The sequence below is a fragment of the Phyllostomus discolor genome, chromosome 3 (genome assembly GCF_004126475.2).
Source record: "Phyllostomus discolor isolate MPI-MPIP mPhyDis1 chromosome 3, mPhyDis1.pri.v3, whole genome shotgun sequence".
NCBI lineage: Eukaryota > Metazoa > Chordata > Mammalia > Chiroptera > Phyllostomidae > Phyllostomus > Phyllostomus discolor.
Genome location: NC_040905.2, coordinates 7,194,157 through 7,219,916, shown reverse-complemented (window position 1 = coordinate 7,219,916; position 25,760 = coordinate 7,194,157). Strand labels below are relative to the sequence as shown.

The following is a 25,760-nucleotide window of genomic DNA, read 5'->3' as shown; positions in this document are numbered from 1 at the left end:
AGCTGGTTCTTTTGAGGATCGTGGTTCAACCAGCGCTACACCTTTTCATGTCCGGGACAGCACTGACGTACAGACTGACATCTCACCTCAACGGCCTCGTCTGCAGGAAACGACATTACATGTCGACGCCAGGCCAGGGAGGTGACACTGTAATAGGAGGGACCCTCCAGATAGTTTTCAATGTGTCAAAACACGGGAACAGGCATTTAAAAATGACGACCAAGCAAAACAGTAAAAATCTATCTTTTGCATTCCTGATGTACCCACACGACTAAAAAAGCAGCAGAAGACAAGGAGGGTCTTCCTGTGTATATTCTCTTTGGCGGCAGAAAGCTGAACATTCTGTGGATCTCAAACATGCTGCCCGTTGAGAAGAGGTTAACTCACCCATATGGGGAAGACAAAGGAAGAAAAGTTGATTAGGTAAGAATTGCTTTCTTTTATCACCAGAGTAAGGAATTCTAAATAGTCAAAGTAGACACAAATCCGATTTTTACCCCCTGAAGTTATGCAAAAAGTAATTAAAGATGTGCACTTTGTGTGAGGTATTGCTCACAGACTTCTTTTCTCCAAAGAGAAATTCAGGAAAGGTTAATAGACAAAGACCTCCGTACAGTACCAGAAGCAGTTGTATGTGGATAATTAATTATGCAGCAAAATTGTTTTTACAGAAATTTGTCATGCACGGATAGGTCCCAGCCAAGCATGCGGCACCTAAGAAAGAAAGGTATGAAATACACGCATGCTTTATCAAGTAAGTTCGGTTACATTGCTTTCTCCAGGATGTGCGGCTGCAGCAGTCCCCATCATTATAAATCTATTTCATTTTAGCTGGTAGATCTGTTCTTAAAAAGGTATGTGAGGAGCAAATTCTCTTCCTTCACTTTCTTCGGGGACATTTCACCTTTACTTCTGATTAACTTCAAATGCACTGAGCCATCCTCTCAGCCCCTATTAGGCAGGTGATTGGTGGTTTGTAGATAGGCGCTTATACTAAAGGGCAATTCCAGCACAAATACCACCCCCTTTTATTACAAAATCTTTCATGACAAAATCACACGCATGTAATTCTATAACATAACAAGATCACCCTCAAGCATACCATATGACAGTTTGGGTGAAATGTTCACATTAAAACTATCAATTATTACACCCATGTTATTACCCTACCAACCACACTCAAGCAGGTGTTGCCTGGCAGACCCTGTATATTACAGTACTATTCTCTTTGTTTTAAAAAGGGATTTGGAGATTTCTTAAAGGGACGTAGTTATCTGCTTTAGTAAGTCTGAGTTTCTGTGCACTAAGCTTTTCTTAGATGCGGGCTACGCCTATTTTGTGACTGTCATCTGGTGGTGTCAGAAGCCCGACATTCTAATAACATCAACAGATGGGACGATGAGACATAGACGCTAACCAAGGAGAAATCCACAAGCCACGGACAGGTTTAAACATAAGGAAGTGCCAAGTCTCTGTGCGCAGCTCACATTTCACAGTTGCATCACGTGTGGCTACGGCTGATACGTGACCCAAGAACAGAGCGTGCCAAGGGGCTTGACAGAGAGCAGCTATGAGTTCAAGCTCACTCGACCTTCCATTTCCGGCCCCTCCGGTGGTTCTGCCCCTTCCTGCTCCTGACTCCCAGGCCAAACCCTGGCCCGTGAGTGGGAGCCTATTCCTGCACCCCGCCCCCTGCTCTCATCCGGAGACCTCGCCCTTCCATGGCAGGTCTCTGTAGAGGTCAACTCCGCAAATGATACCAACTGAACGGCTCGCCTCCTGTCAACACCCATTCATCAAGCTGGAGACGCAGGGCAGGGCGAGCGGCTGGATTTGCTCTCAGAGGCACTCACCGCAAAGTCACACCCGGTGCTCTTCTTTATGTCGTCCACCGTCAGGCCTTCCCAGAGTTCGATGAGGGTCAGCCCTTTCTTGCTGTCCACGTCGAACACAGCCTGTTGGAGTCAAGAACACGAGACGATGACAATGGCCATCACAGTCAACATTTTATGGCATGAAACAGAAACAAGCTCTCGAGCTCTTACAGGAAGGATCACACCCAGGACAACAAGACTCTGAAACTCAGCCATGAAAGAAATGTCAGGCGTAATTATTCCACTTGGGTGGGAAACAAATGCCAGCGGCTTCACTGGCAGTCAGTCGGCTGGGGAGCACTGCGGACGCCAGAGAGTAACAGGTGGTGGCTCTGCGTGGCACTCGCTACTGTTACAACCAGTTTTTTGTTTTTGTTTTTGTTTTTTTAAGATTTGGAGGGTTAGGGAGGCAAATATCAATGTGTAAGAAAAACATCAACTGATCCCAGCTGGCTAGCTCAGTGGATTGAGCGCGGGCTGCAAACCAAAGTGTCGCAGGTTCGATTCCCAGTCAGGGTACATGCCTGGGTTGCAGGCCATGACCCCCAGCAACCGCACATTGATGTTTCTCTCTTTCTTTCTCCCTCCCTTCCCTCTCTAAAAATGAATAAATAAAATCTTAAAAAAAAAAGAAATGTGAAGCCCACTGAGGTTATAAAAAAAAAAAGAAAAACATCAACTGGTTGCCTCTCGTACGTGCCCCGACTGGGGACTGAACCCGCAACCCAAGCATGTGCCCCCACTAGGAATCTAAGTGGCAACCTTTCAGTGTGCCGGATGATGCTCCAACCAAGTCATGTGGGTCAGGGCTAACCGGTTTCTTTAACCCCACTTTACTCTGGTTAGGTCTAATCGTTCCTGTCAACACTCTGACTCGATGATTAACAAGCGATCTGAAGGAAGGAAAGAATAAAGGACCGGAGGGAGGGGACATTTGGAAGGCAAAAGCACAGGGTGACCTGGGAAAGCTGGTCGGCACTGCTGGGGAGAGCGCCAGGAAACAACGGCAGGTGCTCTGAAGTGGCTGGGAGTAACTAGAGAGCTGTCCTGGCCCTTGAGAGACCCCTCCCCCAGGTACACTGTAAATATTAAAACTTTCCCCCCAAGTCCTGTAAAAACACACAGGTCCGAGAGGGTAGCATGGCCAGGGGCACGCGGGACGGCTGGAGATGGGCGAGAACCCCAGTCCCGGGTTCGCTGTGGGCTCTGCCCCGTGATTTGCACCCAAATGAGTACAGCCTAATAATCTTCTCCGAGTTTCCTGAACTAAAACCCAACAATGTGTACTTGTGGTTTGGGAAAACAAAGGAGAAAGGTAGAAATCATAAAAACATGTGCTTGACTTTGCATCCGTCATCTGTCTTTACAGTCCCAGCACAATGACCAGTAAAACTGTTGACTGCATCGCACTGTCAGAATGACTGAGGACACGAATTCAAGCCTGCGTGCCTATGTACATTTCCAGGGAGTTGCACATTACCAATTCTACATTTCTAAGCATTAAATTGATGGATTTTCCTATTCAGTCTATCCGCGGATCACACTATTAAACTAATCCTATGACTACCGATATAATACATTTTCAGGAGGTAACAAAAAAATACCCTAAAAATGCTTATACATAAAAAAGGCGGTGGCAGGCGTCAGAGGAAATAAGAAGAGAAAGGCACTTTACCTTTTCCGTGATGATGCGGTTGACACACTGTTTTCCAGTTAGTGGCAAGGTACATTTCTCCATGATTTTATGTGCATTTCCCTGTTTTGAAAAAAAGAACATTAAAAAGAGAGGTTAGGGACCAATTTTTACTTGGGCTTGAGGTGACTACAGGATAGGCAGGATCTATCAGAAAACTGTCTCCCGAGTCTAGGCTGCTTTGGAGGCTTTGCACACTCGTGCTCCTGCTTTCTCTGGAGGCGGCTTCTGTCCCTAAAGTGATCCAGGGAGAACGCCAAGCGGGTGAACAGCCAGAGGCGTAAGGACGTGCGTGGGAAACGCCCTGCCATGAACGTGGTCTCTCGAGCCTCGCTCCTCGTGTCACGGAAGGAGAAGTGTCACTTTCTGTATCTTGCTTATTTTCCTCTTCCTGGGAGTGGGCTTCTGGACAAGCATGAACTGTTAGTTACCCAGGGTAGGCAGGAGGCACACACGAAATACATCCCTTAAAAAATTTATTTGTTGAAAAACTAATATATCTATGGAATACAGCAGTCTTTACCCCCTCTTCAGTACCCTTAGACCTGCTCTCAATAGGAATCAGTTTTAATTTTTTTAGTGTTTTCTTTTATACATTGGTATACATTATTTATACATTTTCTTCCTCCCTCTGTATTTCCAAATACGAAGTTGGCCATCCATTCGGATTTTTCATGGGTAAGCAGAGCTGTCACAATACACACGCAACCCCACGGGCAGAGTTCCTACCACGCTGGCGAAATGACCGCGTGGCCGTTCCCAGCCTGGCCGGGCTGGGCAGCGCGGTGAAGCACAACTGTAGCCACTTTCTCATACAGCTCTCGGCTCTCCCTCAAATCTGAGCCTCCTTTTGTTCACTGGCCTAAATCCACACGCTTTCCAAACTTCCTTTAGCCACAGTGCCCTTTCTTCAACCACACAGTAAAAGAGAGACTCAGTGTGGAAAGCAGGCTTTGCAGCCCCCCCACCCTTCCCCCCCCACCTCCCCGAGGTGCAGCGGAGACACGAGCTCTGGGGGTCTCCTCTTCAGAGCACCTCCTCCCAGTGGCATCGGGCCCCTTTCTAAGCAGCGAGCACCGGGAGCTCAAATCAGCATCTCTCTTGAGGCTGAAGGCGAACCCGTCACATTCTAGATGTTCTACTAAAAATGGCAAAATGCTTTGATTGCTTCCTTTCTGGGTCTAAAAGCATCACACGCGATGTCACCATCATCTTGAGCCTTCTCAGCGTTCACCGGCTACGGCACGCACCTGCCACCTGGTTCACGGCGCTCTCAAAACCGCTCAGAGCAAGCACCTGTGGCTCCGAAGCGAGGGACTTCAGATAACTGGGCCTCATGAAGAGGGTTTTCCTCCTTGTGCTGCCCCGCCGACTCACCAACACGCCAGTAACTAAAAGGTTTCCGTGCAGGAAACCCAGGGCGTGGCACGAAAGGAATTCACGATTTTCTGAATGAATGGGAGGGAAAAGGGAGGTCTGTGGGGAATCACGGGTGGATTTTGAAAAAAGATAAACTCTCTTACTTTCATTTAGTCAAAGCTAGTGCTAAATGCATATTCAGTGGTGAGACATTATACCGTTAATTAACAAGTTACATGCTTCTGGATCTTGCTGTATAAGAAAATTTATAGCTGTAGAAATAAAACCTCATTTTCGCTTCATTTTTAATTATGTCTTTTCCTTTCCAGGTTTCAAAGGAAATGTGCACGTGTCACAGAAGCTTAATTAAAGAGCTGAAATTAATGATGACTATTCGAACTTCTACACTTGCCAGATCTCCTTGCGTTTAATGTAACCGAAATAAGGCACGTCACAGTGAATTCCCGGTCTGTCCGAGAACAAAGTGAACAATCCATGAGCCTTTGAAGGACGTTTTCTGCAGAGAGCTCTTACTTTTTGTCTCATTATTTGAGCAAGATCTGTATCTCGTGTGAAAGCAGCCCCTTGGATGTTAATAAAAGCAACTTTGCTTTTGGGGGAATCGTGAGTTTCAGCAGACAGAGTTAACTGGGCCCCACCAACAGGGCCCTTTAAAGACCACTTTCCGTGTAAACGGCAGAGCCTCCGGTCCAGAGTGCAGGCTGCAGCCAAAGGGCCCTCAAGCAGAGCCTGACTCTGTTCCACACGAACTGTGGAAGGCTCCTGAGCCGCCCCATCCACACGGGGTTCTCGGGGGGCTCGATGAGACAGATGCACGTGCACAGCACTCAGCAGGTGCTCAATAAACGTTAGGTGGGCTCGGGCTGTTTCTACAACTCACATGGAACATACCCACAGTCTACCAGCTCCTAAGTTCCTGTGTAAAGGTGGCCCGAATACAATTCCCGAGACCCACAAAACCAGTGAAACTGCATCACCCACGTGGGCAGACCACAAGGCAGGCCCACGAAACTGGCACTGCGTGTAATCTTGCAGTGAGAACAATGTAGCCAGATGACTTCACTCCTGTTTGGCTCCAAGACATACAGAGCCCAAGGAGAAAGGGAAAATGAAAATGCAGAAAGACTCCAGAACGTTGCAGCTGCAATATTCAACAACAGTCAGCCACGAGGCTGGGGGATGACCCGCCCCGCCCCGCTCCGGCACACTCCTCTGACCACCCCGGGCTGAGCCCTGCACACAGCCGGGCAGGCGGCTGCAGAGATTAATGACTCACAAAGGGGGGGATGAACGCTGTTATCGTAGCACTTAAAAATAAACCCTGAAAAAGAGAGACACCGTGTAGTGTGGTAGCAAAGAACCCCATATACGAGAAGCCCAAAGACCTGAATTTTCTTAACTCTGCCACTTCACAGCCATCGGGTCCCTTAACTTCTCCGTGCTGTAGTCCTCTCTTCCACCGCCTCCTCTTCTGGACGTGGGTCACCGCAGGAAGGGGGTGCACCGTTGGGGCGGTGCAGCACACGAGGAGGGGTGGAAGCCAGGAGCAGATACCTAGGGCGAGTGGGTTCCTGCCCATTTTATTACGGGGCTGCTCTCCCCACAGAGGAGCCGCTGTGAAGCGCAGCGTTACGACTGCCGATGCTCCTGACTCCAGTGTTTCCCAGTCTTCACGCTTCACCATGACCTTGGCGAGGAGCCACATCTCCTCCCCTCACCTGCCCCTCCAGCTCTGTTCTCCTTCGCCCCCTTCAGGGCCGACAGGCCGGATGCCAGCCCTAAAAACTCACCCTCTTGTGTGTGTGAGTGACTCAGGGCCTCAGGACTCTCTATGGCTTGCTGCATGCCGACCTGGATCGCATTCTTTAGACATCTGCGTGAAGGCCGGGGCCGAAGTTCTTCAGACAGAGACAGCTCTGGGTAAGTGATGACGAACCAGCCTCCTGCTCCCACAAAAACTTAACCCCGAAGAGGAAGAGCGAGCTCTTCTGCTCACGACAGGGCGATGCCTGCACTGAACGTTTCACCCGCTGAGCAGCACGGCACGCCCTTCGGACGCTGCTTCACGCGAAACCCCACTTCGCGCCCATCTCTCCTGTTAGGTGCTTCTTACAGGCGGCTGTGACATAGTTCTTCCTTGAGGCACCCTCTTTGGGGATGCCCTAATGATGAACTAAAGAGAAGGCAGGTTCCAGAAGTTGGCTGCTCCTTAAGAGACCGAGTCTTTAAGCCTCTGTTCATGAATTCACCAGGTACCCCATCGCCCCACGTCCAAAGGGCAACACACTGCCTGTTCCTCAGGACTTGGCTCAGGTGTCGTCTTCCCTGGAGACACTGTCGCCAACATCCCCTCCCCAACATCCCAGGGACACCCCAGTGCTCCCTTCACCCCCATACATGCCGTGACCGTTCACCCTCCCTTCACCCCCTTCCCTGCTAGACTCCGGACTCGCTGGCTGCTGAGACCAGTCACGTTGGCACTGACTGCAGTGCGGGCAGCCCTGTGCCAACCACCACCGCGGTCCAAGGTGCTGCCTGAACACTATAACTTTGATTGGCGGGACCAGAGAACCAGAGCTGTGGAATACCACGTGACTGGGTGTAGGGACCACCAGAGGCTGCCTTCTCGCCCTAAAACCATACCTGTGCGTTCCTCGCACCTGACCTCGCTAGGAGGAACACAGGGAGGAGTGAGGGCGCGGAGGGGCTTACAAGGCTTTGGAGAGGCAGACAAGGCCTGAGCAAACAGAGGAGCCAAGGCCTCTCCAGGCTGCAGTCTGCAAGGTGCAGATTTGTAAGTGAAGAGGGAGACAGTGAAGAGTGGTTATCCCGCCGCTTGTGAGGCTCCCCCCTAAAGCTTCAAGGCTTGCCTGTCTTTGCTGAAAAGAGGGCTGCTAACACTGAACTTGGTGGCAGAATATCCAGGGCTTTGTCTGGGGGCACAACAAAACCTACCACAGGTCTCCCTCGGGCGCTGCCAAAGTCACATGCAAGAGGCCAAACGTTGCTGCCTCTTGAGTCCTCCTCCTTCCTACGGCCTCGAGGCTGAAACCCGTGAAAGGGCTTCTCCCCGTACACACTCCCCAGGCATACAGTGTCGGGGACACCGTGCCACTAGGCACACGACCATCAGATCACAGTGGTGACTGACGTGGCGCACAGCCGAGAACAATGGGATATGCGCAATAGAGAAACTCAAGGTCCGCGGGATCAGGGGACGGGAGGGTGCTGTCACTCACACTGAGTCAACGACCCCTGTGGGCCTTTACCCCTGTTCCATAGGGGTTCCAAAAACCCGCTTAGGACCCCACCGGGGAGGCTCGGCCAGCTCCGAAGGGGAGAACGGCTGCCGCTATAAACGGCTTTTATAACGCGGCTGTAGTAACAGCCTGTGGTTCCCGCACCGTCTCGAGGGGAAGACCCGCCGCATGAGAAGACACACACAGCGGGCCACCTCCCTGAGACGTCTCCGGGGCTTTGCCACGGACACTTCTCTTCCGTGTTACACGACGATCTGTGCCGTGGCCGTCTTCCCTCTGCAGACCGCAGGGGGCGATCTCCAGCCCGAGGGGGGCGGAGCCCAGGAGCTAACTGGATCACTTTCTCTCTCCACTCACGAACTATCCTGGCGACTTCCAGAGCTCCTCTTAGCTTTGGTTTTCCTTTGAAGAATTGTACAACAGGCCGTCTTCGAATGTAAAGTTATTGGTCTAATTAAATTCTATAGGACACTTTAAAGGGGCTTATCGGTTCTTGGACTGTGTTTGGCTTTCCCCCCCTAGTATAACACAATTTTGCAGGTATTTCCATCATTAAGGGAGAAATAGAAAGGTATTTGTATTTTTTAAAGGTGAATTTTTTTTTCCAAACAGATTCAGCCACAAAATATTTAAAAATTATAAAATATGGACAGGCTTTTATGAATGAAAAAAAAATGTAATCAGCTGAAACTATGTTAATCATCAATTATCCTAACAAAGGAGTACTTTATTTATTGGGATTACTTTTTAAGGTGGCTGAAAAGTATCTCAAAAATGTTTCCCAGAAAAGATTTTTTTTAAAAATCTTTCATATAAGCCCTGGCTGGCGTAGCTCAGTGGATTGAGCGCGGGCTGCGAACCAAAGTGTCGCAGGTTCGATTCCCAGTCAGGGTACATGTCTGGGTTACAGGCCACGGCCCCCAGCAAGCACACATTGATGTTTCTCTCTCTCTCTCTCCCTCTCTCCACCCCCCCTTCCCTTCCCTCTCTAAAAATAAATAAAATCTTTAAAAAAATATTTCATATATATTGGCTTTTGGTAACATATTTGGTCCTAAATAAATGGGACTATATAAACCTCATTTACTTTTTATGATTCCTGTCCCCAAGAAGGGAAGACAAGGTCAGGCAGCATTCCAGATCTCCACACGGCTCCTTCTCCGTCAGACGCAGATTGAGCTTAACAAAAATATTACTCACGAAGGTTTATTCTCAACTTTTCATGACAATATAATTACGATCCTTTTCATCCCTTCAGGATCCAGACCTCCCACTGTAATAAAAATAAAATCTAAACCTGTTTTAGAAATAGAGCTCTCATTTATGTCCTTTAAAATAGGTTCTCAAGCCTTGCTCGCTTCCAATAAATGACAGCTGTGACTGAATCTCTCTGCTTCTGTGCTCTGAGAGTCGCACCCCTCGGGATGCATTTCCAGTCTGCAGTTCCGAGAACAAAGCGCTTCCCTTTGTATTGCTGGTGGGGCCGGTGCTCGCCAGACTGAGAAGTTCGGCAGAGGAAGAGGAGCCTGAGGGGCGGAAGGTGTGGGTTCTCAGCTTCTTGACGCCTTAACTGTGCACCAGACTTGGACCATCTATGGGATCTGGTGTTCGCCTTTGCAAGGGACACAATTAGACCCATCTCGTATGAGCACTGTGATGATACACGAAAGGCAGGAAACATGTAACTAATTGGAAACAGGGAAAAGCGCCTTTAGGGTCTGAGTACCGATACCGTCTGGAGACCCAATGGGTGGGTCCTCACATGCGTCGGGCGCAAAGCTCTTCGGCCATCAGGACAGACAGGGCCCCGGCCGCTGTGGGACTCACCTCCCAGTGAAGAAGGGAGGGCGAGGGGTCACCACAAGGGGGGCAGTGGCTTCTGTTTGGTCTCACAGAGACCAGGAAAAGCTCCTCCGGTGTTCTCAGCAGAGACCTGCGTGAGCTGAGACGGAGCCAGGCAGGAGTCTGAGGAGGAGGAGCGCCCCAGGCGCAGAGGGGAACAAGTGCAAAGGCCCGAGAGGTGGGGGAAGAAGGATGTTTGGAACGTTCCGGAAACTCGTAAGAAAAGAGTACGGCTGGAGCTCAGAGGATGAGAGGGCGAATGGTAGTAGACAGACTCAGAGAGTAGAGTTGGAGTCAACAGACCATGGAGGGCCTTAGAGACAACAGTGAGGACTTTGAACTTGAATTTAAGTGAGATGGAAAGCCGTGGAGAGTTTCTGAGACGAGGAAGAAGTGATGTGATTGACCTGTATTTTTTTAAAAATCATTCCGACCAACCATATGGAAAGCAGACTGTGTGTGTGTGTGTGTGCGTGTGTGTGTGTGTGTTTGCACCCAACTCTTCTCCGTTTGCTCTCTGGCGACAGGGACCTCACTGTACACCCCTCCGCACGCATGTCTTCCTGCACCTGGGGCCCGTTCCCTGCAGTGGTCCAGGACCCAACGTCGGCCCGGCCTCTGGACCTCCACGCAGAGGCTGCCTCCCACGCAGAGCTCCCTTCCGAAGGGTACGGGCGCTTGGCTCTTTGTGCTCTGCTGCCCACACTCTCCTGCTTTACGTGCTGATTTCAGTGACTGTCCCCGTGACACTCTGGGCTGCCTCAAGGAGGGACCAGGTCTTCCCATTTCTTATTTCCCCAGATCCGATCGTGATGCCTGCTGCCGGGTCCTCAATAAAGACCTGACTCCTCCAAAAACAAGCAAACGGACACGCTCACAGATGGCAATCCTACCAAATCTCAAGACAAAGCATCAAAGCTTTGTATCCCTTTGGTCATGTGTGATACCTAGAGACGGAAGGCACTAGGCCAACCGTCAGGAAATGCTGGCTCACTCACATGTGACTGCGTAGAGGCAGGAGTGAGCCAGCTCGCGAGGGAAAGGGCATCTGAGCACAGGAAACACCACGACGCATTTGTGGGGGTCGCAGCCCAGCTGATGCCCGGGACCCGGGGCCCAGGTAGCCTGCCGGGGAGCTGCGGAGGAAAGGCCAGCAGGCTAGCATGCACTGCGTGGTGTGGCCTCCAGGCAGCTCCAGTGTGCGGCTGCTCTCTCGGGCACCTGATGGCCAGGAAGGAGGGTCAGTCTGACAGCACGGGGACCTTTGGGACGTGGCAACAGGGGTCTGTGCAGATGTGGCAAGAACCTAAACAGAGAGAGCGAAGTACCCAGGGGGTGCAGATTACAGGAGGACTGTGGACGTGGTACCCACAAGTGCCCGGTGTGGGGGCTGGGAGACCTCCCCGCTGTGGCTGGGCCAGGCAGAGGGAAGAAGGTTTCGGGGGAAATGATAATGATTTCGTGTGTACGTGTGTGTTCACACCCTCATGGAGACCACGGAACCTGTGGAACAACCAGGTGCAGTTGTGAAGTTGTCTAATTAGGAAGAAACACATACAGTTCTAGAGCGCCTCAGAGAATTCCACTGTGGAACTGCATTGTGAAAATAAGGATTCCAGAGTGAAAAATAACAGTTGGGGCCAAAGACTTCAACAGCAGCCCAGAAGGTGCAGAGGGCGAGAGGAGCGGAGAGCCCAGGGCGGGGTTATGAGGGATCCCGACAGGAGCCTGTGAAGCAGGGGACAGGGCACCCCGGGAGCCGGGCTGGAGGGGCAGCTCTGTGAGTCTAGGAACTCGGTTTCTAAGGCTGGGTCCAATGCCGCTGCTGCTGCAGAGAGCTGGGAGGGGAACAAGGGAAGGCCAATGAGGTCGGCTTTATCTCTAAGGACCTGGCTCAAAACTGACACACTTTGCAAAGGCTCAAATGCCAGTGGCCCAAGCTTGGCCTCCTGGATGCATCTACATGCAAGGGAGTCTGGGAGCTGTAGCCTGTCACTGGGCTCGTATGTATGTGCCCAGGCAAGACTTGGAGGACTCTGATACAGAAGGGAGGAGGGGGAGAGGGATACTAACGAACACAATCAGATCTGCAGACTGGGTCCAGTACCTTGCTGATACCTGCCTCGCCAAAGCAAGGAGAGCTTTAGCCAGGAAAAGTTGGAGAGAAAAAAAGAGGTAATTCTGAAACCTAAAGCTTCTAGTAAAGGGCAGGTGTGGGTGGGATGCTGGTGCAGAGGCAGCTTTGGTGCGGCTGCAGCAGACGCGAGGTGACGGACACAGGCTGGACCACACTGAGTGACACCCCTGCCTCTGCCACATACCCAGGCACGTTTCCCACCTGCCTTCGTCCCAACTCCACAGGGTCACTGAGAGGCTGATGAGATTCAGTAAGTGTGGCGGCAGGTACAGGATCTGGAATCGAGTAAGGACTCAAACTGGAACTCATTTCGTTTGTGTTCTTCCCGGTTTTAGAGGGCAGAAGAAGGACGTGCCAAGAGATGAAGAGAAGCTCGAGAAAGAAGGAGGCTGGACTCCAACACCTCTGCCTGCTCTGCAACCTCGCCTGCGACCCTGGTGTCTAGGTGTGAAGGACGAGCGTGCTGCAGCGCCAGGGCGGCCCCGGGGCCTGCGGTCCGGTCTCCAGAGGCAGCTGGAGGGCCGGGCCCCCTTCTGAGGGTTACTCCGCAGCAGCCGCGATTCCAACACCAGCAGCCGCGGGCTGCTTGCACAGGCTCACAAGGAGAGAGTGATTAAAACACACTCTCTGATTAAAATGACAACAACCTGGCTGGCGTAGCTCAGTGGATTGAATGCAGGCTACGAACCAAAGCATCGCAGGTTCGATTCCCAGTCAGGGCACATTCCTGGGTTGCAGGCCATGACCCCCAGCAACCGCACATTGATGTTTCTTTCTCTCTCTCTCTCTCCCTCTCTCTCTCTCTCTCTCTCTCTCTCTCTCTCCCTCCCTCCCTCCCTTCCCTCTCTAAAAATACATAAATAAAATCTTAAAGAAAACAACAACAAAAAGAAGCATGCTTTTAAGGGTCGAGTAATATTTATAAGCAACCTGCATCTGTTTCCCTAAGATAGAGTCAAGAGAAGGTTGCACCTGAAAACCAGCTAACAGCTCCACCCACTTACTAAAAAAAAAAAAAAAAAAAAAAGAAAGAAAGAAAAATCAGCAGCCTCAGATATTTCTTTTCTCAGGTTTGAATCCTTCGCTGCAAAATGTTTCACTCTTGTGTCTTATGTAACTTCAGGGATTTGTCCTGTAGGTCAGGTCGTTCCCTTAATCATTAGGCATAAGTTACCTGGCATGTCTAACAGGACAGATCATTACCTGTTTGGAGAGGCTACCTGGAGGGAAACACCTGTCTCTTCGCTCTCTGCCTCACAGCCCCTACGACGCAGGAAAGACGCGGCTGGGTCTCCGTGCCGCCGTGGGCTGGGCCAGCGACAGCGCATGCGTGCGGGCACACAAAACGCACTAGCAGTGCCGGCAAAGTGCAGCTGGCCTGGAGGGAAACCTCGCTTGCTTAGTGTTCACGCATGAAGTGTGCACAAGTCACCAGTATTATCTTCATCACAAACATATTTTCGTTAGTTTATTCAAGCGGAAGTATCTAAGGAAAAATATATACCTAACTTCAATTCTGGTCTAAAACTCAATGCCACTTCCTCCACGGTGAGAAGAAAAAGAAGAAATGGTGTAAAAAAAAAAAAAAAAAGCCCCGCTTCTGTGAAAGCTTTGATACGGGATTTCCAATCAGACATCGGAAGCACCGTTTCTTTTCCTCTACCAAAAATTCCAGCGGAGGGGGGAAAAAAATGGAAACAAAAAGAGAAAGAATTTGCTAAATACAGGCTTAGTGTTTTGAACACGAATGCACAAAAATAACCTGAAATGAGCCGAACCTCAGTGCCCGTGCATCAACATTAAAGCAGCAGCAGAAGGAAAGTCAGAAAGAGTGTTGTCCAAACAGACATAATGTTGCAGAAAAGGGCTCGCTTTCATTTGCATACTTGGCATCCCTTTGCCTCTGAAATGAACCGCTCTGCATGCTTCTTTGTAAGGCATCTCTCAGAAGCAACCTCCGTTGGTTTCCTCTCCAATGTTTCGTATTTGTGTTCCGCTGCTCACTTTCCACTGTTTACTAAACAGTGCGCCATAATTCCATATTAATTAGCTTTTGCAACAGAACCGCATCACGGCACACAGCACTCTGTGACAGAACTCCCCTGTGGGAAGCGCGTCAGATGCTGATCTCCCAGCCCCGGGACCTCCCGCCGCACTGCATCGCTAAGTGAAAACAGGGCCAGCAACCACCGCTTCCACTCAGAAGAGCAGGTCTCAAGGTGGGGAGCAGGTAGATTTTGCTTTGAAACTAAGAATTAAAATGCAGAATGGACAAAGCGCATAGAAAGTGAAGAAAAAGTTGCCAACGTCAACTTCTGAAATCACCAGAGGCCCACGGATTCAGGTCGGGGAGGTGGCGGAGCCCAGCTGGGGGAAGACCCTGAGCTGGGAGCCGGGAAGAAAGCTGCACGGGTAGCTCCACAGTCAGCCGGCTCTGCCGAGTCACAAGCCCCAGGTCGGACCTCGGTGCCAGCAGCTACATGACCTCAGGCAAGCTACGTGACCTCAGGCAAGCTACGTGACCTCAGGCAAGCTACGCAGCTTGTCGGAAGCGGTTTCTGGAACCATGAAAGACACCTACGATCGAGTCCATGTGCTTGCACACCCAAACACAAGCCCTTAGTGTGCTGCTGGCACCCAGTAAGCTCAGGAAATGGAAGCCACCACCACCACCACCATCATCATCATCACCACCATCATCATCATCACCACCATCATCATCATCACCATCGAATGTCCACTCCACAAGGTCCGTGATTTTGTTTATTTTTGGTCACTCCTAAACCCTAGCAGTGCCTAGCTGTTAACAGGCACTCAACAGATATTTGATAATTTGTTAAAATAAAAGTATCATGCTTTTCACAACCAGGACCATTGCTATCACCAAGTCCACAATTTTCCAACACCTTCTCAAAACGGCACCTCATAGCCTCGGCAGGAGGCTGTGTTGTTCATTTGAATATAACTGTCGTTAAAAGAAAACCTACATTTTGTTTTCTCATTTTTCACACAGACAGCAACCCCTATAATCATTGTAAAAACAGAATCAACACATCTGCCTTGACATCTTTTCACTGCTTCTGAACACATTATAGCTTTTACTTCTAATGTGTACGCAAGCCAAATAATCAAAGAATGCCCTGGTATTTGCGCTTCATTCAAAGTTAAACAACCGTGTAACTAACGGATGACAAATAACTGCCTTTACCTGTAATCTTTTCCTCTAAAGATAAACGCTATCAACGTGAACGCGCCGGAGAAAACCCACAGGCATAGGACCCAGTGGGCAGGGTTTCGTGTGTCGTGGATTTCCCGAAGCGGAACACGTTACCTTTGCAGAGTGCTCCATGGTGACCACCACTTTGGTTTTGGCACTGGACACCAGGTCCATAGCACCTCCCATTCCTTTCACCATCTTCCCCTGCAAGGCGGAAAGAGAAAACAAGAGGTAATTCTCTGTCTTTCACTGTTTGAGTAATGTGACGGAACACAGTTGTCCTGCAAGAATAAGCCTCTAGAATCATCATCGCCTTCACTGAGAAAGAAATCATTGGCCTTCATTGCTTAGTACTTGAAGGTTTACAACCTTAATATGCTGCTGCTCTATTCTTTCCATGGGTAAAGGATTAGTTCAGGATAAATATTATGATGCCATTTTTATAAGTGTGGCTAACATTAGCACAAGACAACCAATCAGTAGATACGTCTTAAGAACCTCTACAGAATTCTGAACATTAGTGTTAGTATAAGAATATGAGACTGACACCCTGGCTGGCGTAGCTCTGTGAATTGAGCGCGGGCTGCAAACCAAAGTGTCACAGGTTCGATTCCCAGCCAGGGTACATGCCTGGGTTGCAGGCCATGACCCCCAGCAACCGCACATTGATGTTTCTCTCTATCTCCCTCCCTTCCCTCTCTAAAAATAAATAAGTAAAATCTTAAAAAACAAACAAACAAACTAAAACCCTGACCCAACTTAAAAAAAAAAAAAAAAAGAAAAAAAGAATGTGAGACTGAAATCCATGTGCCCCTGGCGTCCAATTCTTTCACCGTGAACGCACGGCCCACACACGATCGGCACCAATGCGCCTTCCATCACAGACCCCCTGCAGCGCTCCCCAGGGTCGTCCGCAGAATTCAAGGCCTTTCGGCGGCCACCCGAGGCACACATGGGACGGTGCTTCCCTAGTAATGATTAACATCAAAGGTGGGTTCTAAACCTTGACGTTTATCTCGCTTTTAGGAAAACAAACCTGGATGAAAGGAAAACCCGATTCCCGTCCAGAAGAAGCAGAGGGCAGGAGCCGAGTGCAGGCCCCTCTCGCCAGGCCCACCCTACCTTTGCTCCTCCGCCCGGGTCCTCACTCACCGCACAGGGGCCCAGCACCCACATGCACGAGCCACACGCGGAACAACTCCCACCGTCTGTCCCGCTGCTTGGGGACAGAGTTTTGAAAAAAGCGCGTGTTCCCAGGGATGATGAGAGAAATTCTCACTCAAGTACACAGCGGGGAATGTCTTCTAACACCGAAACCTCCTTCAGGTTTTATTTTTTAGCGCAAGTCCTCGTGGAGAGTGGACAGTAAACGCTTCCAGGGCCCTCCGCTCCCTTCCCGTGGTCTCATAGCTAGAAGTGGAGATTCGGCAAAGCGCTCCCACCTGGGTCTAAGACACAGTCTCGAATCCCCCGATTTCAGACACATCTCAGAGGTCAGTGCAGCCCAGCAGGGGCACGAATTAGATGCGCAGGACAAAGGAGGTCGAGCAAGAACTTGGGGTGTGTCTGGGGTCCAGAGCCTGCCACTGCCCGAGATGGGCAGCCCCTGGCACGGCGTGGGCGGTGGGAGCAGGAGAGGAGTGGGCGGTACGAGATGAGCGTGTCTTCGGGTGTGTGAGTGTGATGTGAGGCAGAGTATCTACGTGCCAATGTGTCATTTCACGCTTCTGTGAGCCCTGCCTCCACCCCCGGTCAGTGGCAATTTGACTAAGTCAGGCACCAGGTCTTAATATTTTTGTGGACAATACCAGTATCTTACGGTTTGAAATGTGGGTAAGTTAGAAATGAAAGCAATAAACGTCTGACATAACCTCTGCACTAAGGAAGTTTGGGATCTTTAAGGCACCGAAAGGCACAAAAACAAGCCCACTGGAAGACGTCTCGAGGTGCTGCAGGAAGAGCGTCCACGGACAGGCTCCTGGGACAGGCTGCAAGGGTGTATGTGCAAGGACAACGAAGCAGCCCGAGCCCCCAGAACACCGAGCTGGTGTGCTCAAAGGCCTTGAATTAAGAAAAGAGCATCCCTGGAATGCGACTATACCACAGGCAAACTGTGTCCCCTGTGACACGTGACCAGAGGTAAAAGCTTATGACAGAATCTCAGATGCTGTCCATTAGGTGACTCTGAATCACACATTTTCTTTCGGTCACTGTCTATTATCTGAGAAGTGTCTGCAGAGCACCTACTGGGTACTAACCACTGCGCTGGCGGGGGCACAGAGAGCTCTGAGACGTGATGGAAGAGCCCGCCTTTTGTCTCTGTGCGGAAGAACATTCCTGCCTGACACACTAGAAGGACAGCCTTCCCGACCCAGAGACATTCAGGTGGTCTGACGTCTCACCCTCAAAGCACGGGCTGCGAATTTCAAACCACTATGTCCATACTTAAACACTTATTTCCAGGAGTGAAAAATATACAAGATCAGATGCAGAACACCTGAGGTCTGTTCTACTAACCCGTCGGGTAATGCTGGCGAAACATCAAACCTCTCTCTGAATTTGAGTCCACTGCCTGGAAACCAGGACTAGGAATACCTGCCCTGCCATAGAGCTGCTGTGAGGCGTACACGAGATAATGTGCAGAAAACTGTGTAGTAGAGAAAGTTTATAAATGTGTTGACGTACGTCTTTATCAGCCAACTCAGTTTACTGAACATCTAGTATGAACCTCTCCCCGTACTAGGGGCTGGAGTTAGAGGTGATCAAACTAGGCTTCTTTGCCTCATAAACCTTATTGTCTGGGGGAGGGAAAGTATCCATGAGAAATTCAAGAGACTTAGATCAAATTTCCTTCCTCTGAAAAAGCATTCCCCGCCTCTCCCTCACCCCCAAGGTAGAGAGAGCTAGCTGCCGTTTCCCTGGGTCCTTGTGCTGTTCAGTATGTGATTCTACTACAGTAAATTTCCATTTTTTTTCTTTTCCTTTCCCTCCTTCCCTCCCTTTTTTCTTTTCTTTTCATTATAAGTACTTGGATATATGAGTGGACAAACAGACTAAACTGACACAGGAATGTTCAAGTTCTGGCAGAGAACAGGAAGTGCAGAAGAAAGAGGCTTGGAGGACTTCCTGGAGGAGGTGTTTCACAAAAGAGGTCTACCAGATGGGAAAGAGAACAGCAGTACCTGCTCATAGAGAGCATTTCTAGCAAGTTACCAGGGAAGCATTCAAATATTTGGTTTTTCTATTATTTTCAGTATGTTCATTGATTAGAAAAAGAAAATAAAATACCTCCCTCCATTCTGATTCCGAAATGATTTCTGAAAGGGAATCAATGACTAACGGGAAACAATTCATTCTATACCAGCAGGGAGAAAATGTTATTATGACATACTCTCTGTATGAACAACTATACACCAACAAATTGGACAATCAGGAAAAAAATGGATAAATTTGTAGAAACATACGGTTTTCCAAAACTGAATCAAGACAGAAAAAAACCTAAACGGACCCAGTGCAACTAATGAAATTGCAGCAATCATCAAAAAACTTCCAACAAACAAAAGTCCCAAACCAGATGGCTTCACAGGTGAATTTAACCAAACATTCAAGAACTAACACCCCTCCTTCCCAAACTATTCCCAAAAATTCAAGAGGAGGGAAGATTCTCAAGCTCATTTTACAAGCCCAGCATTATCCTAATTCCAAAGCTAAATAAAGAGACTATAAAGTAAAAAATTGTAAGCCAATATCCCTTAATGAACATAGATACTAAAATCATCATTAAAATATTAGCAAACCAAATCCAGCAACACACTGAAAAGATTACACACCATGATCAAGGGGGTTTGATTCCTGGGATGCAAGGTTGGTACAATACCTGCAAATCAATTAACATGACGCACCACCTAGACAAAATGAAGGGTGAAAATCATATGATCATATCAATAGATGCAGAAAAAGCTTTTGACAAAACCCAACAATAACTTACAGATAAAGACTCTCAGCAAAATGGAAATAAGAGGGAACATATCTCAATGTAATAAAAGCCATATATGACAAACCCATAAGTCAACATTATACTCAGTGGGGAAAAACTAAAACCATTTCCCTTAATATCAGAAACAAGACAGAGATGTCCACCTTCATCACTATTATTCAACATAGTACTGGAAGTAGTAGCCACAGCAATCAGACAAGAAGAAGAAATAAAAGGCATCCAAACTAGAAAGGAATAAGTGAAACTGTCATTATTTGCAGGTGACATGATACTATATATAAAGAACCCTAAAGATACCACTAAAAAACTACCAGAATTTATAAATAAATAAATTCAGTAAATTAGCAGCATACAAAATAAATATCCAGGAATCAGCTGCATTTTTATGCACCAATAATGAACTATCAGAAAGAGAAACTAAGAAAACAATCCTATTTACAATTGCATAAAAAAATACCTAGGAAGAAATTTAACCAAGGAAGTAAAAGGCCTATAATCAAAAAATTACAAGATAACAAAGACAGATACTGAAGAAGATACAAGTAAATGAAAGCATATACTTTGCTTATGCATAGGGAGAATTAACATTGTTAAAATGTCCATATTACCCAAAACAACCTATGGATTCAACATAGCCCCTATCAAAACACCAATGATGTATTTCACAGAACTAGAATAAATAAACCAAAAATTTATATGGAACCACAAAAGACTGTGAATAGCCACTGCAATCTTGAGTCAGAAGAACAAAGGTGGAGGAATCATGATATCGAACTATACTACAAAGCCATAGTAATCAAAACAGCATGGTAGTGGCATAAAAACAGGCATATAGATCAATGGAACAGAATAGAGAGCCCAGAAATAAACCCACACCTTTATAGTCAATTAATATTTGACAAAGGAGGCAAGAACATACAATGGGGTAAAGACAGGTTATTCAATAAATGACATTGGAAAAACTGGACAGATACTTGCAAAAAAATGAAACCAGACCATCTCCTTACAGCATATACAAGAATAAACTCAAAATCGATTAAAGACTTAATTGTAAGACTCACTACCATAAAAATCTTATAAGAAAACATAGGCAGTAAAATCTCAGACATTTCTTGAAGCAATATATTTTCTGATATATCTTCTTGAACAAGGGAAACAAAGGAAAAAATAAATGGGCCTACATTAAACTAAAAAGTCTTTGCATGGCAAAGGAATCCATCAATAAAGTGAAAAAACAACCCACTAAACGGGAGGACATACTTGCCAATGATATATCTAATAAGGAACTAATATCCTAATAAGAACTTATACAGATTAACACCAAAAAAAAAAAAAAAGAAAAAAACGAAAGAAAGAAAAAGAAAAAAGAAAATCCAATTAGAAAATGAGCAAAGGACCCAAATAGACAATTCTCCAGGAGGACATCGAGATGACCAATAGACATATGAGAAGATTCTCAACATCACTCATCATCAGAGAAATGCAAATTGAAACCACAATGAGATATCACCTCACACCTATCAGAATGGCTATCATCGATAAACCAACAAACAAGTGCTGGCAATGATGTGGAGAAAAGGGAATCCTCATGCACTGCAAAGGTGAAGGGATTGAGAAGTATAGATCAGCAGTTACAAAATAGTTATGCGGGTGTAAAATACAGCACAGGAAATATAGTCAGTAACATTGGAATGACTATGTGTGGTGCCAGTCGAGTACTTGAACTATCAGGGGACCGCTCTGTAAAGTATATGATTGTCTAACCACTACGCTGTGCACCTGAACTAATACAAATAATATTAAATATAAACTGTAATTTAAAACACTTCCAAAATTTTTTAAAAAACATAAAAAAAGACAAACTCTCCAAAACAAGAGGGATATTCATCATGGCCCCAACTACATGCATTCCCAGTAACCTACTGCAGGTAGGGGTGGCCACGCACCTGCAGGCTAAGCAACGGAGGAAAGCGAGGCAACGCGTGTGATTTCTAGGACCTAGCCCATAAAGTCGTATTTCAGGCAATCCTCATTCCTTTCTGCTTTCTGCAATCTGGACACATCCCCTCGGAAAACAGGTGAGCTTCCCTCCGTCCCGGTCCTTGAGCGAGCATGTAACAGAGCTCCCTGACTCAGAACCACGGGGCATCGCTCAATGTGGGTGGGGAAAGAACGCACAGGGTGCTAAGCCAACAAAACTGAGCGCCTCGTTTGTTCCAGCAGCCACATGAGACGCTGTGCTTCCCAGATGAGTTCTGCGGATCCAGGCTGGGAATTCGGTGTGGAATTAATACCAAATGCGACCTCTACGCAACAGAGCGGGGCCCTGAGCCGGCCTCTGCAGGTGGATACACAGCAGACGCTGGGCCGCGGTGACTCTCCTCCACCCACTCGTCCACGTGCGCTGCTCGGCACTTGCACAGGTGAGATGCTGACCTCACCTCCACCTTTGTTTCCCTTCCCCAAACGCAACTTCCTACTTCAACATGCGTAACAAGAAGCGGATAAAAACAGAGAGGTGGAGGAGCTAAAAATATACCTAAAAGTAAATTACAAGAGGGAAGGTGATACTTGGGAGAAAAACAGGCCTATCATGAAGGGATGTGGGGCACGATGGAAGCTCTGGACCAGAGTGAGACAAAGTGTGGCTTTCCTTAAAATCACATCAGCAAGCATGCATTTCTTGAATGGGGCCTCTTCCACTCTGAAATGTGTCCTGCCTAGAACAATGGCGAGATGATTGCTGGGTACTCATTTCATAGCCAGCTCATCTTTTTTGCAGTTAAGGGCTGACCCCGGTATCAAGTACAGAAAGAATACTGGGAAAAAAACCTCTAGAGCTAGAAGTGCTGCTTGCTCTATTATAACAGTTCCACATCTTTTCTAAAAAGAAAAAATACTAACTCAAGTATTATCCTGAATTCATAAATATTTATTCAGGGTTTATTATAAACCAGGTACCAAGATAAGATGAATATGATTAGCTATGGTTTTCTAGAAAATAGAAACTTAGATCATTATTTTAAATATATTCTATTTAATTTGATCCTATTTGCTAATATCAGAATTTTAAAGAAAAGGAATTCTGTTGACAATGCAGTAACATTAAAAAACCTCAAAGCATCAGAGTATAAATATTAAATTGTCCTCCCAAAGAAATAGCAATTTAAGTTCTGAATATGACTTTTGGTGATATTTTAAGGTTTTGACACATTTGAACAGTTCTGTGAAGTGCTGTTCAAAATAAAATATAAAACATACAAAAAATTATTCTTGCTATCATCTTTATCATTGGTATATAAGTTATAATGCCTTATATGAAGTTTACTTCTAAATATTCTGGTCTTAAGGGAGAAACAACTTATAATACATAGAAACAATTTTTAGTTTTTATTTTTTTATAGAATTTTTAAAAGATGTTATTTATTTATTTTTAGAGAGGGAAGGGAGGGAGAAAGAGAGATAGAGAGAAACATCAATGTGCGGCTGCTGGGGGTCACGGCCTGCAACCCAGGCATGTGCCCTGGCTGGGAATCGAACCTGCGATGCTTTGGTTCCGCAGCCCACGCTCAATCCACTGAGCTACGCCAGCCAGGGCTAGAAACAATTTTTAAAGCATTTTAAACTAATATGAGGCACCTCACTAGAAATGTGAATCGATGCAAGTGAAAGGGAAGGACAGCTATGCAGTGATCTGTTAATAAAAACGGGGCTTGCTCTGTGTTACACAGTAGGATATTTAATGCCCATCTCAATCCGAACGTAAGCCTCCTGATTTCCGTCTCGCTTCCCCAGTATTACAAAAGGCCCCGGGAGAGAAAAGGGCCTCTACACAGGTTGCCAGCTACCGTGCAGGAGAGGGAGACTAAGGAACACAGTAATGTTTGTTTAAACACAAAGAGACAGGTTATAGCTCCCTTCATTAGGGAAAATAAAAGAGGCACAATTTGCCTTCGTTGAGCAGAGTTACAGCTATTTCTTTTTTCTATGCTCTCTCTACTTTTTGTATGCATAACCAAGAAAACTGCAACTTTTCTTTCAAAGAGTCAGTGTATTCCCCAGGAGGCATGAACTGGTCATGTAAACGAACTAACCTGGAACTGGAAGCATAATTACAGTCTACTGGCAGGTAAGTTAACAAAATTGCTTATAACGAAAACCGGTTATCAATCATAATGAGGGCTAAGAAGGTGTCAAAGAAGCAGTACTTGGGTAAACTCAGAATTTTACTTAAGTTCTGTTTTGTCCTTGTTCTCTGGGGCCCTTGTTTCGTCAATGACACACTCGTTTGGGGTCTCCATCTTACCCCCCTCTTAGTGTCTCTGGTCATTTCTCAGCACACTGAAATCACGGTCCGCCCTGCCCGAGCCCTGGAAGTGAGGCCTACTCAACCAGGTCTCTCACATTCAATCGGCAGATCCAGCAGACACTGTGTGAGTCCTTCTATGACACTCTACATGGTTTTTCACTGCCTCCTGAGCTTCCGTGGAACAATGGCTCCTACTTTGAGACTTTCACCTCCTCCCTAGCATCCATTTTCCCGCCGCCTTTGTGTGCCACCAACTTAAAAGCTCTGTCCTTGGCCTCCTGCTCTTGCCTCTGCTAGTTCTCATAGCGTAACCGCTCTCAGGACACAAACTTGCCTTGTCTCTGATGATGCCTAAAGCCACATTCCCAGCCCAGATCTTTGCTCCAAGTTTCAGGTATCAATGTCCCAAAGTTTCCCAGTCACCCCTGTGGCACAGTCTGTTAGCTGCTTCCCCAAATCACACCTTCTTGTTCATGGGCACATAGTTAGGCTACGTTTTCCAGCCCTCCTTGAAGTTGGGGCTAGCCACAGGAATAAGTTCTGGCTGACGGGAAGTGGGTGAACATGATACGGAATAGAGCCGGACCATAAAGCTCTCCAAGAACAATGTTCCTCACTTTCCTGCAAACCCCGTGCTGGAAAAGGTAGAGCCACGGAATGAAAGGAGATTCAGTCACCAAATTACTGCCCGAAGGTGGACTGCGGCCACACAGTTTGGGTCCATGCCCGTGAGAAAGAAAAACTTCTGTTGCATTATGCTCATTATTGCATGGCTGGGCTCAGTGTGGTCCAAACTAAATCAGGCATCCTTTCTAAGGCAAATCTCAGCTATTCACTAATGCCCTGTCTCACTGGGTGGCCCACCACCCACCTCAAGTTCCAAATCAGAAGCTTCCTCATCTCCTGCCACTCTGCCGTGATCTACGTGCAATCAGCCACTCAATTACAAAGAACTCCAATCTCCCCAATATTCCTGAACCTGACCTTGTCTCGCCCTAGCTGAGAGCCTTACGATGTCCCCCCAGAGGGCGGTCACAGCATCCCTGCCAGGGAACCCCTGTCCAGCCCCGTCCTTCCCGAACCCTTCCAACCCACCGCCATGAAAATAACGTCTGTAAAATGAGCACCTGCCATCACTCCTCCGCTGAAAACCTGCCCCTGGTTCCCCCGTGTTTCGGGGGAAAGTCCGAGCACCTCAGCCTGGCACCCAGGCCCTCGGGAACAGGGCCTCAGCCCTGACTCCCCATCCCCCCATTTCTGTGCCAGAGCAGTGAGCGGCTGGCTGGCTGGCATGCGGCACCTCGCTGCATGGTGAAGCCCTGCCTGCCCACCCTCCTGCTGTCCTGTGCACTCCGGCTTGTCCTTCGGGAATCGAACCAGGGCCACTTTTCCTGGAGAAAGTCCGTGTGCTTCGGTGCCGTCTCGCCAACAGGATGAGGTCAGCGACCTCTTCCGGCTACTCTCACGGCATCTTTGCTGATCGCCGTTGTGGAATTTACCCCGTGACCCCCATCAGGATCAGGGCTGAGGGACCACGGGCAGGGGTTGGCCAGGCCACGCAGTGGTTTCAACTGAAATTCTTCCTCCCCAGAGGGACCCTGTCCCCTCTCTAACCAGCCTCCCCTGCACTGTCGTCATCCAGAGACTGAAAACACGGCCGGTGGCCTCCAAGGCCCTGTCCTGCTCTGGCCAGCACCGTTCTGACTGGCCACACCCACGCGGACTCACCAGCACCCGAGCGTGGGAGAGAGCCACGCACTTCAAACAGAAAAAGTGAGTTCTGTTCCTGGCTGACGACTACTCAGATGTTTTAAAAAAGGAATGAAATCTCACCCTTTGCAACAGCATAGATGGACCTGGAGAAAATTGTACCAAGTGAAATAAGCCAATCAGAGAAGGACAAACCTGTATATGTGGAATCTATCGATAATGGGCAAAATGAACCGCAAGCAGAATAGAGGCACACATACAGAGCAGGCAACAGCCGTTGGGGGTCAGGAGGCTGAGTGAGGGGGTGGCATGATTGAACAAAAAAGAAAAAAATGAGAAAA

The 25,760-nt window shown here is 47.9% G+C and overlaps 1 protein-coding gene across 1 annotated transcript in view; it reads right to left on the bottom strand.

Moving 5' to 3' along the window:
• Window positions 1–25,760, bottom strand: part of OXCT1 (3-oxoacid CoA-transferase 1) — a 125,117-nt gene that overhangs the window by 6,237 nt on the left and 93,120 nt on the right. The window contains exons 14-16 of the mRNA XM_028517885.2: window positions 15,518–15,607; window positions 3,550–3,630; window positions 1,854–1,955 (exon numbers count right to left, since the gene is read on the bottom strand). Coding sequence (XP_028373686.1) covers window positions 1,854–1,955; window positions 3,550–3,630; window positions 15,518–15,607 — 273 coding nt within the window. The remainder of the gene's footprint in view (window positions 1–1,853; window positions 1,956–3,549; window positions 3,631–15,517; window positions 15,608–25,760) is intronic.